Raw genomic sequence first — 18,364 nt, 5'->3', positions numbered from 1 at the left:
CAAAGTTTAGAGGTTAAAAACACAGCCCAATGACGTTGTTATCACCTGTTGACACTGGGAATGGTTCAAAAGTACAATATGGAGTATTGGACCTTAAGGGATAGTTGTGAACATGGAGTGTTGGGAGAAATAGGTTTCCCTTGGTATAGTCATAGTCTGTAAACACAAAGAAGACAACTAATACAACAGTAGGTGTGCATGTGTGCGTGTGCCAGTGTGTTTCATGAGGAATCGAAGAAAGATGGAGCACTCTCTGGACTAACTTCATTGTGTCTGAGAAGAAGCAGGTGGCGCCCCATGACCCCTCCCCCAGCCACCTAGAAACACACGCACACGCACGACCCCACACACACTCAGCATCCACATCGGCCCCCACCTCACATCCCTTTCGGGAGTCCGGGTATTAATCCCTAGCGTCAGCATGGTGAGTGGATGGCGGGGGTCTGTCTGGTGCCAGGCGGTGGCCAGCACTGGGCTGACTCCTTCACTGCAAGACGAGACTGATACTTAGTGTGTGTGCATGTGTGTGTGTGCGTTGAAGCTTATTTGAGAGATGACGCCATTTTTCAAAACACACACATGCACTCTTGCTTCTGCAGTGTCCTGTCATCCTTTAATCTTGTTAAACTGTTTCAGCTCTGTCAGGGGTTTGCCCCGGGTAAAGCATTTGATTGCATGGCTAAAAACATTAGACCATATTGTTGCAGCGCTTATTGGTTTACGCTGTGACTTGGTGACATTGAGGTGATGGCCGAGGCTTTTTGAGATGGGCCTTAAGCATTTAGAAGGGCCTTTGTTCTCCGTAATCCAGTAGTAGATATAAGACCTCTCCCTTGGTATGAAAAATCTATAGTCTAGTAAACATCAGTAACTAATAGATGTTTTATCTGACATACATGCCACTATTACTGTTGAAGGTCTGGTTGGTATTGCACTTGCCATATTGTGATTTCAACTCGAATAATCGCGCTCCTGTAGTATGCACTTAGATTTCTGTCTATGGTCGCACTTTTGAACTTTTAGATTACGTCTCCTGCTGTATGGGCAGTGTTTGAGCGTCTGTGTGTGAGTAATGTGTCGTCATCCAGCTATGATCTGGCAGCGTATGCTCTGTTGTCTTCTGTAATCCTTGAGGAGTTGCTGCCATTGGTGGGCAGCGGGTAGGAGGTAGGGGGGGGAGTAAGGAGTTAAGACAGGAAATCTTTGGACAAGATCTCCAAATTGTCTGACAACATCGCTCTAAAGAGGTCTTATCTCACTGTTGGCAAGCGAAAAAGTCAGTTGGCAAAAAATGACTTGGTTCACCAGTCAAAAAGTCTCCATGAGTGGAGGTTTTTGGTTTAAACATCAGTCCTCCTTAAAGTGTTTTGTAGCTAGATTATCTCATTAGAGCCTAGTTAAGTCATTACTTATAGTTGTGTAAGTGTCATCTAGATTTATTATTTGAGGCTGTTAAAATTTCCAGTGCAATTAGTTTTGATTAACATTTCTTTGGTTAATGTTGAGTTTCACAACAATGGTTGTCTTGTCATACTGGAAGAAGCTTAGAGTTGCTTCATAAGGAGCTTTATATTCAAGTGAAGCAGCGATTGTGAAATCCTGGTACAATTCTGAAAGAACCATTTGGCCAACAGCCGGTGCTGATTTTTTGTTGTTTTTGTTATTTAGTCCCTGTTCTGTACCAGGGAAACATAGTAATCTTCATTATCATAATAATGAACTGAACTGTGTTGACGTCTCTGCATGTTACTGGTAGCTGCAGAAGGAAGATGGCTGATATTATCTGTACCTTTTAGACAGAAGTGTGGGAAAAGACAGTCGACTAAATATCTGACCTTGTGGACATTCCCTTTTCCTTCAGGAGTAGTGATACGGGAATGGTCATAAAGTCAGTCTTTATAGATGTCTTCGTCATGTGTGAGTCATGGACAGAAGCAGTTTAACTACAAATGAGAGGCGTATTTGGAAACTAGAGTTATTGCCTTCAACAGGACAACTAGTTTGTCATCACACCACTCGCTTCTGAACATGTTTTGCCTGTCGGATCACTGTGTTGTCAGTGACCTCCATTAACTCATAGACAGTCATTTCCTTAGAGTTGTTTTACATAAAAAGCCTCTGTTTGTCAGTGCCGTAAAATCGTTGGCAGTTTTGTTATGTCGCGGTTCCATAAACAAGCTTAAACAAATTAACTTGTTTGAATGTTAATTTGTGGTCAAGGCTTCCGCAGTTGTTATATTTGATGCGTACTGTATTTGTCACAGTGGTTACAGGTGTTGATCTTTGCTATTATGACATTAGCTTAGTGGATTCATTTATTTGCTCATACATACAGTGATTATTTGACTGTCCTCTGTGTATATAGTCTTACAGACAATCTCAAACATTGGCTGTATGAACAGATCCCTATTCACACTGGACCGGTATTAAAAGTTTTTGAAATCGTATTTCACAAAGGTCACACGATAATATTAGTTGTCTTCTCTGTGTTTGGAGTCGTCCTCTTTTATATTTATTTTATTTCTGTTGTCAGGTGACTAAAAATGTATACAATTTGATCACGGCTTATACTTTGTAGCACAGCAGTCATCATCTGTGCTGTAAGATCGGCTATATTGAAGTTTAAAAGTGAGGACAAAGAAGGTAAGGGCCAACAAATGTTGTCATACTCAAATCCAACTACAAATTATCCATTACTTGATCTAAACATGATGTAAATGTGTATTTATGTGTGTAACACAGGCAGAGAGTGGGCAAAACAACTCTTAACTATATCGTTAATGTGGCACATCATATCCAGGGAATAATGTCAGTAAGTGCAAGTCAAATACGGACTTATCCCATTTGAAAGCACATTATTACTGGTCCCATGCAAATTGAGCTCCTGTGTGTGTATATGATTAGGTTTTTATTGGATTTTAATAGAAGCATTCAGTTCAGTTTATTGGACATTACAGTTTCACAGAGCAATAAACATAGTTTTAGTAAAACCATCTTGTCACCAATATTGGTTTATACTCTAAGAGGTTGTTTACGTGAAGAAGCTTTCTTTTTGTCTTTACCAATGATGTTAAATGTGGGTTTGTATTTTAAGTTATATAAAGAAAACGTTTCATCACCCAGTGCAGTGCACAGAACAGTTGAACTCATTTCTCTTATTTGGTTGTGGGAAAATCTCATAAAGCCCTAAGGGCTGATCTTTGTCTTTACTTGTCTGACAATAAGCAACATGTTTAATGCTGCAAGTTCGTTCGTATCAGTCACCAGGTAGTTCTCGCACACAGGTTGTACTGAAAGAACAAACATTTTCCCATGCAGGCTGTATACGCTGTATAGACCGTTTTTGCTTAGCATTTAGATCCACAATAATTTAAAAAAGCGTATCACCGAAGCACCTGTTGGACCCAATAGACCCATTGTCCTCTCCTTTACTTGCCATTAACTTGAAGATTTTTTTGGTTGAATAGGTCCCTCACTTCATGGTTTTCCCAAAGCTCTCTCTGCACATATGCAAAACTGATGGTCTCTTGAGGTAATTGGACATTGTTTATCATAGACATGAGACGTAATGAGAAATTCCAAGGCAGCCAGAGATCACAGTCTTGGTCCAATTTGCCTTGAAGCGTTGTCGCAACTTATTATTCAACTTGTTAATTAGACTGTAGCCTTATCCACCTGGAAACAAGATGAGTTGTATCACTTGGTGTCCAATAGCAGACACCAAACACAGGATTAAGTCTGGAGAAAATCACATTCTGGATGCTACATGTATCAGTACATGCCCTGCTTTTAAAATGGCTCGTGTGATTTGAATAGAGGGCTGTAATTACCAGGAATTCCCAACAATGGTACATAAAGGTTTGCTGTGAGATTCGGGCAGGAGCTGGAATGTGACCTCTCTGACATTTGACCCCTCAAAGAGATAAACAGGATGGTATGTCACTGAATAAACTCTCCTTTCTCCATTTTTTAAGTGACCTTCTACCTGGTGCGACAGTTGGTGGGACGAGTTAGGACAAAAGGCCGGGGATATAGCCAAAAAAAAGCCCTGGTGTGCTTCCTCAGTTGGATGTTTCAAAAAGATGCTTAAAATTAGCAATTTTGTTTGTTTCTGCAGAGAAATTAACACCAAACACTCAAAGTTAATGTGTGAAAGAGCCACAGAGTCTTGGTAATATTTACCCTGCCTGTGCTAACATGGATATCTTTAAGCCAGGTACCAGCGTCATGGATTTTTTTAAATACATCCAGTATCAATTGCAAGTCACGGCTCGCAGGTTGTTAGGTAAATACTGTTGCTAGTGTTGGCATTTCCAAGAGTCTGCTTGCTTGTGTGAACTTATTCTCAAGTAGGCTTCATGTCCCGACTGAACACAAACACACGCACACACATGCAGAGTTTCCCATGTGATCATTTCAGCAAAGCCACTCCCGGCTCTCCAAAACTTGGCTTGATATTAGGAGGGCCCCCGCTATTCTCGTTGCCACGGCGACCGTGCAATCTGCTGTGAACACACACAGCGCCGATTGTGTCTGACCTTAGAGCTGCTGTGTGCAGGGCAAACTTTTGACTTTGCACAGCTATTAGTGCGGCACAGGGACAACAGAGCATGTATTCAGAGAAGTATTACTTGAAAACTGAATTTGCTGCAGTTGTGTCACAAAGTTACGGATCTGCAAAACAGAGTGATTTGTTTAAGAGACACAAAGAAAGAATATTCTTCGAGTTTACTTGGATGGATTTGTAGATTGTGTAAAAGAGTTAAAAATATCCCTAAGTGTAAGATCACTTTGGAGGACTGAAGGGGGGAGATTGCGAATCAAGGCTTCATCATTTTGATAGAATTCAGCCTGTCAGAGGAGGAGCCCGGTCAGGTGTCGGCAGACCGTGAAACATGAACCAGACTCATCACAGAACTGGACCACACTTCACTGGACTTGACCCCATCCTACATTGCAGACTTCCTAATAAATGTTGCAGTACACAACTATGAGTTCATGAGGTGTAAAAACTTAAAAAGCAGCATTAAAATTTAAAGGAGACATGACCAGATAAAGAGGGGGTATAAATAAGGTCATATAACATATAAAATATATGAATATATATAAAATTCAGTCAGATGTTTTTTAAGAAAGTACAAATAAAGCTCAATAATCTTAATGAATGTCATGTGACATCTGACTTAATAAACATGTGAAGGACAGAAATCAAGTGCATTCAGAATAGAAAGTTAACCCCAGCAAAAACATTTGTCATCAGAGCACTTTGGGAGCTGAACGGTTACTGCACAGGCCACATAATCGCAACTTTGCCGATTTCTTGTCTCCCTCTCAGCCAGTGTTTTTCTTAATCCTGATCCTGCTTGCCCCCTGTCCCAACACACATGATTCAAGTGAATGGGTTGTTGTCAGGCTTCAGCAGAGCATGATGACAAGCTCATCATTTGAATCAGGTGTGTTGGAGCAGGGAAACATCTAAAACATGCAGGGCAGAGGGGCCAACAGGACCAGGATTGAAAAACACTGCTGTAACTGTAGCTCTCAGACTGCCCAAACAGACCCTTATCATGGCGGACATTTTGACTTGCGCATGCTCACTGACTGGCACGGCTTACTGGGACACTTAATGGAAAGGAGTCAACATTAATGTTATTGGACACAGCTGTACTTGTCCTGCTTTGACAAGTCAAAATGTCTGCCGTGAAAAGAGTTATAAAGGTAAAAACACCACACAAAAGACTGAAGCTAAGAGTATGCAGTGTATTCACACAAGAGAAGTGACAAAATAAAGTTCACTCAACACAATATCAAACTAAATTTTAAGCACGCTGCTGATGAACTCTCCTCTAGTCAGCTGTTAACAGCTGGATAATAATTAAACAGATTGAGGGTGGTGCTGAAAGAGCAAAGTATTAAATCTTTGTTGTCTCTGTCAAGTTGAGTTAATTAAAAGTAGCTTGCCAAAGTTCCTGACTCACATTTGACACATGTATTGTACATATGTTGATATTTTTGTGTACTGCTAGCACAGTAAATCATAATGATTAGTAAGAGTTATTGAAGCAGGACACTTCATTCTCAGCAGCAAACGGCTTGAGTCCAGCTCCGGGTTTTATTATCTGCCAGAGTGGTCGTCCTCCCTGGTGTGTGTGTGTGTGTGTGTGTCTGTGTTTGTGTTTAATGATGGTGGGTTCCCATCCATTCTCATGGTAATTGGAGGTCTGGAATGGAGTTTTTGCAGCGGGACGCGCAGTCCTCTACGGGGCTCAGGAGCTGGACTTCAGATTGACAATGGACTATCGTAGAATGGGTGGCGTTGTTTGAACCAGTGTGTGTGTGTTCGTGTGCGAAGCGGGGGGGTGTGTGTGCTTGTTTTTGAAGTGGTTCGAAGAAAGTTGCGAGCAGCAGGTGGGTGAAGCCTCTTCTCCTTTCTCCCTCTTGCTCTCTTTTTCGTCTGTGGACGAGGCAGCCAAAATATAGTGCAATGGAGAGAATGAATCACTGAACTTGTTTGTTTTGTGTTTGTTACAGCTGAGATTTAAGTGGGACCTTTAATATTTTTTACTTAATTTATTGGCAAAGCATTGATAAGTCGTTCAAAAAACATTATTGTGCATTTGACCTATTTTTGCCTATCCAAAACTGAAAGCATTCCCAGATGGACATTGTTGCACTAAATCAGTTTTTCTGTAAATTTGAATCTTCTTACTCTTTGGTTGAGGTGAAACTTTCAAAAGACAAACAAACAAAAAAGTTGGAAAAACACCAGATTTTATACACGAGCGAATGCATATTAACCATGAATCATAGTGTGATCCTCAGGAATTCACTCCTGTCATCTTTGGGCATTGCCACCTGATATCTACTGCTGCTACTGTTTTTGTTAAATCCTTGATTGCCTGTGCTCATGTATCAGCTGTGATCGCTGCTGTGACTGTCTGAAGATAGAAGGTGTGGTTTACTGAGAGATCTAGTCTGACTCTGAAGGACACTCCCTGTTGCCACAGAAATCCAGTCTGCGGTGTATTTATAACTGTAAGCTCAGCGCTGAACGTGATTCATAAGGTGTTGAAATGGAAATCAAGAGCTCGTTTCCGACTTGACAAATTGTCTGATTCCTGTGAAGCGTTCAGGCTACTGAAGATGCGGGTTCACTGAGTTCTTGCTGAGTAAATCTTCAAATCTTTTCTCAAATCTGAAACATTTGCTGTAAGATCTGTTCCAGGTTTTACTGTGCGAAGATGTCCAGATGAATCAGCGAACCTGCTTTTTGGAAACAGGCCCAGCTCTGTCAGACACTATCGATTCCACCTGTTGATGCCTGGGCATTACGAAGACTGACTCAAAGCTCTTGTTCGTTGCATTTTTTAACATCAGAGCCTCACTGGTGTCCTTCTGAATTTCTTTTTTCCTGTGACAAATGTTGTCAAATTTATTTTTATTTAGGTTCTTCTTCTTCTGCTCTTTCCTGTAACATGCTTTTGGCGTTCTTTTCAAAAAGGCAGCTCAGTTTTTACTCCAAAAAGAGCAAAAAAACAAAACTAGTCTATCAGACTTGTCATTTTTCCACCAAACTTTTGATGAGAACAAAGAATTAAAATCCTTTATCAGTTCTTGTCCAGGCGGATCAGGAGACATTTATAGCGGAGAGATGGAATCAAAGGAGAACAGTTCCTCTGCCTTCATTAGCCCAAATAACCCATAATAAGCCTATATAGTTCAAGAGATTACATAGGCAGTCTTTGTTTTATTTCCCATACCCTCTAATATGTGCAACCAGGTCATGGTTTGAATACAACTCATTTACAAACCCTCATGCTGCTGGGTTTCTGTACAGAGACCCCCGGCTCCCTGCAGAGCTGTCTAGATGTTTGCTTCCCACAAAGAGTGTTAAGATATACTGTCTACACCCAAGGCGTACTTTTTGTCTTTTTCCTAAACCTGTGTCACCCCCCTAAAGTGCTCTACATAGGTTTAATTAAGTATAATATGGGCTGTGTTTTGTATAATTATTTAGCATCTATCTTACAGATACAGCAGGTCTGCTATTGGTTGCCATATTACAGATATTGAATTGACAATCAACAGGTGTTTACAGTCAGACAACAGCAAGAAAACTCTTTGATCTGACTGGCTTGATGCCATATTGTTGTTTTCAGCAGCAGGTTGTAGTCTCTTCAACAGGTGTGTGATTGAGTAGATACTAAGTGATTGTTATGTGGGTGTTTCCTGGACATACCTGCAGACTGCGTGACACAGGCAAGTCCTGTTCCACATGCTGATGTGCTAACCCTAACCCACGTTACACCTCTGATTGTGTGTTTGACAATCCATGCAATTTTTTAATTGTTGAATAAAATAGCCAGATATAGAAGTTTTTAGAATAAATGCTGTGTGTTTGTGCAATCGTGCAAACAACTGTACAATGCCTGCACTCTCTTCACCCTCAACACTTCTCAGAACAAAGCAAAGTGGAATTCCACAGAAGTGGGTCAAAATCTGCTAATGCCGTTTCACAGGTTGCTTATGGTGGAAATAGCTTCGTATTTAACCCTGTGAAGTGGAGCATATGATGTTGTTGTTGAGAGTGCGCGCGCGTGTGTGTGTGTGTGTGCGTGGAGGATCAAACGTGGGAATAAGCCGATTGATTCCAATTAAAACTCGCAGTCTTTTGTTTTCAGTCTCTCTTGTGTATTATGTTGCTGCATGACTTTTCAAACCCATTAGCGAGGTGCTTTCTCATCAGCGGGGAAATGCCCGGCTGCTGTGGCAGTTGGCAGAGCAGCCGTGGCGGATGATAGAGGGGAGATGCAGTGCAAAGCGATGAGAAAAGCTCCTTGAGTCGAGCTTTAGCCAAGTCACGTGAAGAGAGAGAGGAATGAGGTCAGGGAGGGAGGAAGACAAAAGGCAGGTGGCCGAGGATCACACAAGGTTCAACAAGTTTTAATATTTTATTAAATGTTCATTTAGAAAGCTTGTGAATCAATACTCAGTTGAAAAGTGTGTGTTTATCATGAAAGCAGTCACAATTTGGATAAACTTTTTGTTGTTACTGCTTTTGTGTGATTTAAACAAAACTGTGATGCTGCAGAAGTCTGGCTCTGTGTGTGTGTGTGTGTGTGTGTGTGTGTGTGTGTGTGTGTGTGTGTGTGTGTGTGTGTGTGTGTGTGTGTGTGTGTGTGTGTGTGTGTGTGTGTGTGTGTGTGTGGCACAAACTATTCTCAAGTGCATGGGGTGACATGAGGGTAAGCAGAGTTAACTTCATTAGCCTCTGACAGCATCTGTTCGAGGAGCGAGGGTGACGTCACCCTCATCCCTCAACACAGCGCAACACATGCTACATCTTCCCCCCACTGGTATGTCTTTAAAATACACACCACCTCCAAAGACAGCAGTGTTTCCCCTGAGGTTTATAATAATAATAATAATAATAATAATAATAATAATAATAATAATAATAATAAATGCTTTTCCTGCACAACATCTCAGAGTCACACTTACAGGATAATGCTGGTAATAATCCGGCTGCAACTAAAAAAAAATGCTCATCCCAATTTCCCAGAACCCAAAATGATGTCTTCAGGTTGCGTCTTTTATCCAGCCAATAGTCTAAAACCCAAAGTCTCTTCATTTACTATCATAAATGACAAATAGAAGAAGCAAATCCTCACATTTAAGAAGAATAACTGTCTTAACTATATTGAGAATTGATTCATCATTTATGAAGCAGAAATGTCAAACATTTGCCAGTTCGAGCTTCTTAAATGTGAGGATTTGTTGCTTTTCTTTGTCATTTGTCAGCAAATGAAGAGTCTTTGGGTTTTGGGCTGTTTGTTGGACAAAAGAAGCAATTTGAAGACATCACTTTAGGCTAAATGATCTATCGATTGATCATGAGAATAATCTGCAAATTAATCGAGAATAAAAGTAATCGTGTGGTTAAAGATATTTGAAGGAAAATTCCAATTCTCTTTGTCAGATTTAGAAAATTTTGTCCAACAAGTATCATCAGTCTCCAGTACAGTTATCGCTCTTCCCTCAGTCCCCCTCTAACTGCCTCTTCTTTAATATCTGCCCCGTCCCTGAGAGACTGTATGTCTGTAGTTGCTGTCACAGACCATTGTGCCACACACAAAGAGCCTGAGTCCACTCCAGTTTTGGGTCCATTCATAAAAAGCAGTGGTGCATGAACCAGGCTCTCCCTCCAGTCCCAGGCCCCCCTAGAGATCATCCCTCTGGTAGTGATAGCAGAGACATTGATCAAAAGCTGCTCAGACAAGACGAAGAGTAAAGGGTGGAGCGAATGGGTGGGTGGGCAGGAGGATGTTTGGATTCAGTGAATGGAGACATGGGCTGGGAACGTTTTCCTCTTTGCTCTTTCCCTTTTTGGACTTTGTCATCTCGAATAACCCCTTTGTGTCACGTTTTTGCTACAACAAGCTTTGGGTTCATGCCAATTTCATGGAAAATAATGAGCAGAAAATGAATCATTTATGAGAAGAAATTCATAGCTTGGGCTTAAAAACTGTTCACTCAAAACTATTCCAATGAATAGTTCTTAATAAAAGAGAAGTGGCAGTATGAATGAGATCTAAACTAAATCTTCTCCCCCGTCTTTGCAGAGATGACACTCCTGTCATCCCAACCCAAGTCCCTGGAATCCACCCCGACCGGGGACTCGCCTGCCACAGCCGGCACTGGCACCGAGGATCCCGAGCTGAGGATGCTGGAAAAAAGGTCAAAGGTCATCGAGGAGCTGCTGCAGACGGAGAAGGACTACAACAAAGACCTGCGGATGTGTGTGGAGGAGATCATCGAGCCGCTGCAGAAGAAGCAGGTAAGCGTTTTGCAGCTGAAATCGACAGAGACCGAAGCACTTACAAGCAAACAGAAGACAAAATGGATGTCAGTAGGAGAGGAGGTGGAGTGGAAACCAGAAAAATCGGTGGTATTGTGACCCTGAGAGGAAACTGGGAGAGAGCAGTGAGGAATGGGAGTCTCCAGAGGAAAATCAGGAGGGTTGGCAAGTGTGGGTGCCTGCAGGAAACATTAAAAACATTATTCAGCTTTAATGGAACAATTCTGAGTTTTACAGAGAATGGAGGCAGAGTCTTTTAGTACATTTTGATCATATCGTGGATAGGAACATGCTGCAGAGAAGCCTGGTTATTCACCTTTCTGTATACCTGAGTGTACACCACTGCTTCTACCTCTTTGCTGGGTTTAACGTACCTTCATCATATAATCTTTTGTCTGTGTTAAACTTTTATTAATTAAAATTAATGTTTGTTTTATCGGTGAACTCCCATATAACTTGAGTGAAGAAGATAGCAGAGAAAGATCAGAAACTTGGATAAGGTGCTTACACAGTATCATTGTTCATATCCGAGTGCTCCGGCTAGTTTCGATGATGCCGACTACATTTTTTTCTAGGTTTCTGGATCAAGAATATTGATACCATAACCATAATTGGAAATACTCCAAAAACGAAAAACAATCATAACCATTAGATTAGTGTTTTTGCTCTGTGTAATTCAGTTAAAACCCAACATGAATTTTTACCTTGTTTTAACACTTCCTCTCTGTATTTTCTGCAGGTTAAAAACGTGGACTTTGATGGGCTCTTTGGCAACATCAGCTCTGTGATCGACCTGTCACAGCGCCTGCTTGATACCCTACAGGACACGGACTCTATTGGTAAGAAGCCAGTTTTTAAAAGATGCACATCTTAGTATCCAATCAGGCAGCTTCCATCTGCACGTATACTCTGTACTCTATTTATGTTTCAACCATAAACCGTCACCTGATCAAATGTTATTGGCTGAGTAAGACTTTGAACACAGTTTGAAAATAGCTACTGTTAGAGGACGTAAACTAAAGGATGCAAATGTGAAGTAATGATTGATTTTATTGTTGTGTTGAGTCGAAAGTTGAAACAAATCATTACAGAGATCCTTTTTTAAGTTATCGGTTACAGCTCACATTTCTGTCTTTCCAACTTTTTGTGTGTTTTGGTGTAATTTTCCATGTGAGTAAAACATTTCCTCCTTCTTCCTTTCCTGTTTCCAATTTTCAATGAACACATGACCATATGTTTCTGTACCCTCTGTTCTCTCAGGAAAGGTATTTCTGGACTTCAAAGCTGAGCTGGAGGAGGTGTACAAGATCTACTGCCAGAACCACGACGATGCCATCTCTCTGCTGGAGAGCTACGAGAAAGACGAACACATCCAGCGCCATGTGCTGGAGTGTCTGGAGAGACTGAGGTGAGTCACCGAAAGGAGGAAAAAAACATCTGAAAATGGAGTCATCAAAGTTTCAGATTTCAGCTTTGACCTGCGTGTTTGACTTTTTAAAAAAATGTTGCACGGGTGTGGCCAAAAATGTGCATGTACGTGTGTAAAAGCATGAAAACATGGAAACAAGAGTGACCACTAATAGAAATGTACAGTTTGAGTAAAACATTAACTGTAAATGTTTGTTGATCATTTATTGTTTGTAGAGGCCAGTAAGTGAAAATATAACTGGATCAGCACACATTAAACTTCAGTAGGTTTTCCAGTAGAATGATAATTTCAAAATGGAGTGTAGACACCTACGGGGTTCAGATTTTCTGTTGTCATAGTGTATGTTTTGAAAAAGTTCAAAGCTGCAGCAAGGTTTCCTGTAATGGAATTAATTTATGATAGGGTTTCGTTAGCAGACTTTGAACTTTGACTCATGGGTGAGTTGTGACAAAGGAGAGCAGTAAATCTTTAAACAGAAGAAAAACTTTATAAGTGACAGATAACTGCACTTAAAGGGCCAGTTCACCCCAAATTAAAAATACATATTTTTCCTCTTGCCGAGTTTTGGAGATGCCAGCCGAAGATGTATATCTCTCCAATATAATGAAGCAAGATGGCACTGAGCTTGTGGTGCTCAAAGCCAAAAAATGAATTTGAAAAGCTCATCAGAAAAGGCTGTCTCCAGAAATCATGACCCGATTACTCAAAGTAATGCACAGATCTTGTTGTGATGTTTACATCTGCTCACATCAAGGTCTGTAGATTATCTTGAGTAACCAGGTCATGATTTCTGGGAAGAGACGTTGATGTTGAGTTCTTCAAATGTATTTTTTTTATTATTTTTTTTGTGCTTTGAGAACCACAAGTTGAGTGCCATGTAGTTCAGTTATATTCAAGAAAAGGCAGACATCTATCTCCAAAACTTGGCAACTCACACAGAAAACAATCTAGCTGGATAAATATTACTAGAGATAAGAGCAAAGATGTATATATTTTTGATTTCAGTGAGCGAGGTGAACTGTCCCTTTACCTTACCCCACTCCTGCTGTGTGAATACACCACCTGAGAGTGTTCCTGTTGCTCAGTCATGTGTTGCGCAGTCAAAGAAATGCTGCCTACCTGGTTTCACCTGTCTGGTTTCACCATCAGTGACTCAGACACTTGAGTTGGCACTGCTGTAAAATACAGTCATCCATCTGTGTTTGAAGATAAACACGGGTTTTTATCAGACCGGAAGCTTTAAAAAAGAAAAGGGCGCTGTTTCCAAGAAGAAAGTGCACGCTGCCAATCCCTTGTTGACATACAGTTGTTTATCCTCCGAATTACAGTTTTTCTTGTCATTTTTCTAAGTTTACTGTAAAGCTGACTGCCTTGTCAGGAAAAAAATACTCTTTTCTAAAGTGTGTGTGTGTCTTTGGTAACCTATTCAGCTTTTAAAAAGGTCACATGTTCTGCCACCTTCTAGAAACTGCCAAGTTTTACAGCCAACCTTGGTCTCTGTCCAACTTTAAGAGAATTCACGAAACAAAACCATAACAACCGCCGGTGCAGTCAGCTTGAATGTTTTATTGACTTTTTTAAAGTTGAAGTGAAACTGTGTGGATTTACTCTATGCAGAGGCAAATGTGTACTTTGAGTACTGTATATATTTAACTTTCATGTAAGTTATCATGAGCTCATAGGTTTATAAATCCTGTTTTTGTCACTTTCTATCTCTTTCCAACCTTCCTCTCAACAGGGCCATATATCGCGAGTGGTAAGTCTCCAGAACGCCATGATTTCCAGCATGAAATCATCTTGACCGCATGCGTTTTGCTCTCTAACCCCCCCGGACTGTGTGTGTGTGTATGTGCTTGCTGACCCTGTGTGATAGCAGAAAACAAATTTTTAAAAAAAGTTGTGCGCTCAGTGTGGAAGGCTCTAAAAACATCTGTGCTTGCGTTTCAATTTCCTTTCCTGGACTGAGATGGATTAATTCATCTTTTATTGTTGGTGTTTGCATGTGCATGTGAATACTGTGATATTGTTCTGAGGAGAAATATTCAACATGTCCATGATTCCTCCTGTTCTCCTCTTCTGTGGATAAACGATGTCATTGTTGATCGTGGGAAATGCATCTAATGCCATCTTCTGGACAAAAACAGCAACTGCAATTTACAGTTAACAGATTCAGTCAATATTGTTTTAAAAAACAACAGTTATAAGATCTTTTCTCAATATTATGAGGTTGTTTTTTGTTTTTATCTCTTTTGTAACCAAAAACTATGGTCCATTTACAGCAAAGAAAATAAAATAAAGTGAAGATTAAGCTTGATTAAAAAAATATTCCAATTGTAAGTCATCATTATAAATAAAAGATTTGAAAATATGAGATTATCTTGTTTTACATAATATTTTTTTTGTTCAGTAACAGGAAATAATATAATAATGAGGAAAGATTTTTGTTTTTAGATTCAAGTGATTGGCTTCCAACAAAAAGACTAATCATGCAGTTATACTGGTTGCAGTTCCTGAATGAATTTGTCCTCTAGATCGCATTAAAATCAAGCAAATCAATATTTGTTGATGTATTTTTTTCCTCTGCCTTCCCTGTTCATTCATGTCTCCCAAAACTTGCATTGGTCATCATCAGAATATACCTTCAGTATATGTGACGATGGTTGCATATCATTGGATCATACAATCCACATGATACAGAGACATGTGCTACATGAACATGGGAAGAAACATTTCTTGTCAACATAATGCAATAGCTGTGGCTGTGATGGTGGGTGTAACGCTACGACACTGTCATTTTCCCTTCGACCAAACCCTGTCTGCTCTCTCTGTCACTCTTTCAGGGGGAAAACAAACTACATCAACCTCGGCTCTTTCTTAATCAAGCCGGTGCAGCGGGTGATGCGTTACCCTCTGCTGCTGATGGAGCTGCTGGGGGCCACACCGGAGAGCCACCACGACCGGCTCCACCTGACTCAGGCTCTGCAGGCCGTCAAAGAGATCAACGTGAACATCAACGAGTACAAGCGCAGGAAAGATCTTGGTAAAAATCGCTTAAAGCCAGTTTGAGTTTAGTCTTCTTTTGTTACTTTTATCCAGAACACCATTTAAACTGTTGTCCCTCTGACTTCCACAGTGGTGAAGTACAGGAAAGGTGACGAGGACACGTTCATTGACAAGATCTCCAAGCTGAGCATGCACTCCATTATCAAGAAGTCCAACCGAGTCAGCAGCCACCTCAAACACCTCACAGGAATTTCACCCCAGGTACATCACTGCGCTGAGCCAAGTTTCCTAAACTAAGTGGAGGGAAAACTGCTGTATCTTGTCAATAAAATCGTGTTTGTTCTGATCGCTCTTCATTTTACTGTCTTTTTGCCAGATTAAAGATGAAGCATTTGACGAGGCGGAGAAGAGGTTCAGGCTACAGGAGAGACTCATCAAGTCTTTTATCAGGGACATTTCCTTGTACCTGCAACATATAAGGGTATGAACCACTTACCAAAATCACATGAAACACAAGCTGAGCGATTGCACAGCCAGCACAAATAAGACAAAATGAAACTGTGTAATTCCCAAAGCACAGGGATAAAATAAACCCCTGTATGTGCTTGAGCTTAAAGATGTTAAAATAACATCATATTTTATACATTCAGTATTATTATATTAATATAGTGTAACAATTTCTTTAGGAATCAGCATCTGTGAAGGTTTTGGCAGCCATCAGTTTCTGTGACATCTACACCGAGCGCAGCATCCTCGATCCAGAGCGCTTCCAGAGAGCTCACCGCTGCATCAGTGACAAGCAGTTCACACAGTTTGTAAGTCCTCTACCTCTCTTTAGCCTCACTTAGTCACTGTAAAAGTACATTGGGATTGACCTCTGATCGCATCCTATCATCTTTCAACCCCATTCCCTCATTCCCTGAGCAGAAGGAGCGCACAGAGGCCTTAGTCATCAACCCTCTCACCCAGCTCCTCCTCATGTTTGCCGGGCCGCACAAACTCATCCAGAAGCGCTTCGACAAGCTGCTGGACTACGACAACTGCAAGGAGCGCGCCGACCGCCTCAAGGACCGCCGCGTCCAGGACGAGCTGCAGGCGGCACGCAACAACTACGAGGCGCTCAACGCCCAACTTCTGGACGAGCTCCCCAAGTTCCACATCGCAGCGCAGGAGCTGTTTACTGGCTGCGTGAAGGCTTTCGCTCAAGCTCAGAAGCACTTCATGAAGACGACAATGGGAGAGCTGAAGCCCCTCCTACAGGTTGTGAGTGTTGAAGGAAGCGGGACAATTACAGAAAACAAATCACAATGTAGTTGTGCTTGTTTCTTTTATTAACTCAGACTTTTTCTTTGTCTCCAGTTTTCTAGCAAAGTTGGCACGGAGGGTAACCTGATCGCACAGTTCCAAGAAGAGTACGGACGAGTTCTCCAGCTTCTGCAGGGCTTCAGCTTCTGCCCGGAGAACCTGCCTCCAGCCACCACTGCAAAAAAGCCCTTCGAGAAGAAGACTCTGGAGAAACCGACCTCTAAAAAACAACTGCCCGGAGCTGTGAGTTTAACTCAACCCATTTTTGCCATAACATATTTTAAAACATGCTGTAACATGATCTGACGACGAGTCTTGTCCTGGTTCCTTTCAGCCCACGTCCACCACACAGACGGATGAGCACCGTGCAGGACTTCTGGTACGCTACGGTCCTGAGAAACTTTTCCAGGCAGAGAGAAACTTTAATGCAGCTCAGGATCTGGACGTGTCTATACAAGAGGGAGACCTTGTGGGTGTGATCAAGCAGCAGGACCCCATGGGAAGCAACAACCGCTGGCTAATTGATAATGGAGGTAAGTATTTTTGTACTTCTGTGTTCAGATTCTGCTTATTTATTCCAGTTTGTATTGAATGACAGCCAAGTATGCCAGTAGTTAAACAAACCAGCCACATATTTTGGAGTGCAAGCAATATAATGTTATTCCATTTCTTTTCTTGTGTTTCTTTATTTGCAGTCACCAAGGGTTTTGTGTACAGCTCCTTCCTCAAACCCTACAACCCACGCAGGAGCCAGTCAGATGTGTCCATCGAGAGCCAGTCCTCCAATGAGTCAGGGTACGGCGGCTCCTCCCCTGTTTTCTCCCGCCAAAACAGCAACAGCACGCTGACCTTTAACCAGGAAACAGCCACCGTCAGCTTCTCCACATCGCAGCCACCGAGTCATTCATCGCCACACCCATCTCTGGACTCTGCTTCATCCCGTAGGAGTCACCACAGAGATGCACCCAACCCTGACTGTGCCAGTCAGAGCAACTCCATAAACTCCTCGCCCCGAAATCTCTCAAACCGCAGGGAGTTCTCAGACCCACCACACCGAAACTCTCACGGTCACAGAGACACAGAGCCTTCTTACCGGCATTCGGGCAATCACAGAGACATGTACGATACGAGTTATGGAAGTAGGAGCAGCCAGAAGGAGATGTCAGACCTCTCGGAGACGGAGTCGTATTCTTCACTCAGAAACAACCGCTCACAGCGGTATGGACACACAGACAAAAGCTACAGTTCATACCAGTGGAGAAATGGAGATAATGGCGGCCAGAAGAGGTCTGCGTACTCCAGAGATGAGTACATCGAGCCAGAGCCAGAACCAGAGCCAGAACCAGAGCCAGAGCCAGAACCAGAACCAGAACCAGAACCAGAACCAGTAGACGAGAGTGAAGGAGATGGTCATCAGGTGAGACTTTGTTTCACTGTTATGAGACTTTAAGACATCATTACGTGATAAAACAAAGTGTTTCAGTTATTCTGATGGCAATTTCTCATAAACTCTGTGCACTACCTGTACAGCACCACACAACAAGAAAAGTCAGCAGCTATCTGGGGAATAAGTGGAGTTTTTAGCAGCTAAAGAGATGGTGGAGACCAAAAACGGAGCTAAAATGAGAGTGAAAATTGGCTATAAATTCGTTGGGGGCTAGAAACAGGACTCTTGTTTGTTAAGATGTCAACCATAACAACCTTACAAGGTGATTTTATGTCAATGTTATGATTACGGCTTCTTCCGCTGCCATCAAAGGGTCAAAATC

The 18,364-nt window shown here is 41.7% G+C and overlaps 1 protein-coding gene across 4 annotated transcripts in view; it reads left to right on the top strand.

Moving 5' to 3' along the window:
* The window catches only part of dnmbp (dynamin binding protein), a 52,684-nt gene that overhangs the window by 33,142 nt on the left and 1,178 nt on the right, over positions 1-18,364 (top strand). For 2 of the 4 annotated variants that reach the window (XM_073489354.1, XM_073489357.1), the window contains 12 exons: positions 10,623-10,837; positions 11,598-11,697; positions 12,119-12,266; positions 14,026-14,043; positions 15,128-15,327; positions 15,421-15,551; positions 15,667-15,771; positions 15,977-16,105; positions 16,218-16,553; positions 16,650-16,838; positions 16,930-17,128; positions 17,291-18,012. In XM_073489354.1, coding sequence (XP_073345455.1) covers positions 10,623-10,837; positions 11,598-11,697; positions 12,119-12,266; positions 14,026-14,043; positions 15,128-15,327; positions 15,421-15,551; positions 15,667-15,771; positions 15,977-16,105; positions 16,218-16,553; positions 16,650-16,838; positions 16,930-17,128; positions 17,291-18,012 — 2,492 coding nt within the window. The remainder of the gene's footprint in view (positions 1-10,622; positions 10,838-11,597; positions 11,698-12,118; positions 12,267-14,025; positions 14,044-15,127; positions 15,328-15,420; positions 15,552-15,666; positions 15,772-15,976; positions 16,106-16,217; positions 16,554-16,649; positions 16,839-16,929; positions 17,129-17,290; positions 18,013-18,364) is intronic. The other 2 variants (XM_073489355.1, XM_073489356.1) reach the window with 2 other exon arrangements.

The sequence above is a fragment of the Pagrus major genome, chromosome 20 (genome assembly GCF_040436345.1).
Source record: "Pagrus major chromosome 20, Pma_NU_1.0".
In the NCBI taxonomy this organism is placed as follows: Eukaryota; Metazoa; Chordata; class Actinopteri; order Spariformes; family Sparidae; genus Pagrus; species Pagrus major.
The sequence above is the reverse complement of the archived record's forward strand: the minus strand, read 5'-3'. Positions and strand labels throughout refer to the sequence as shown.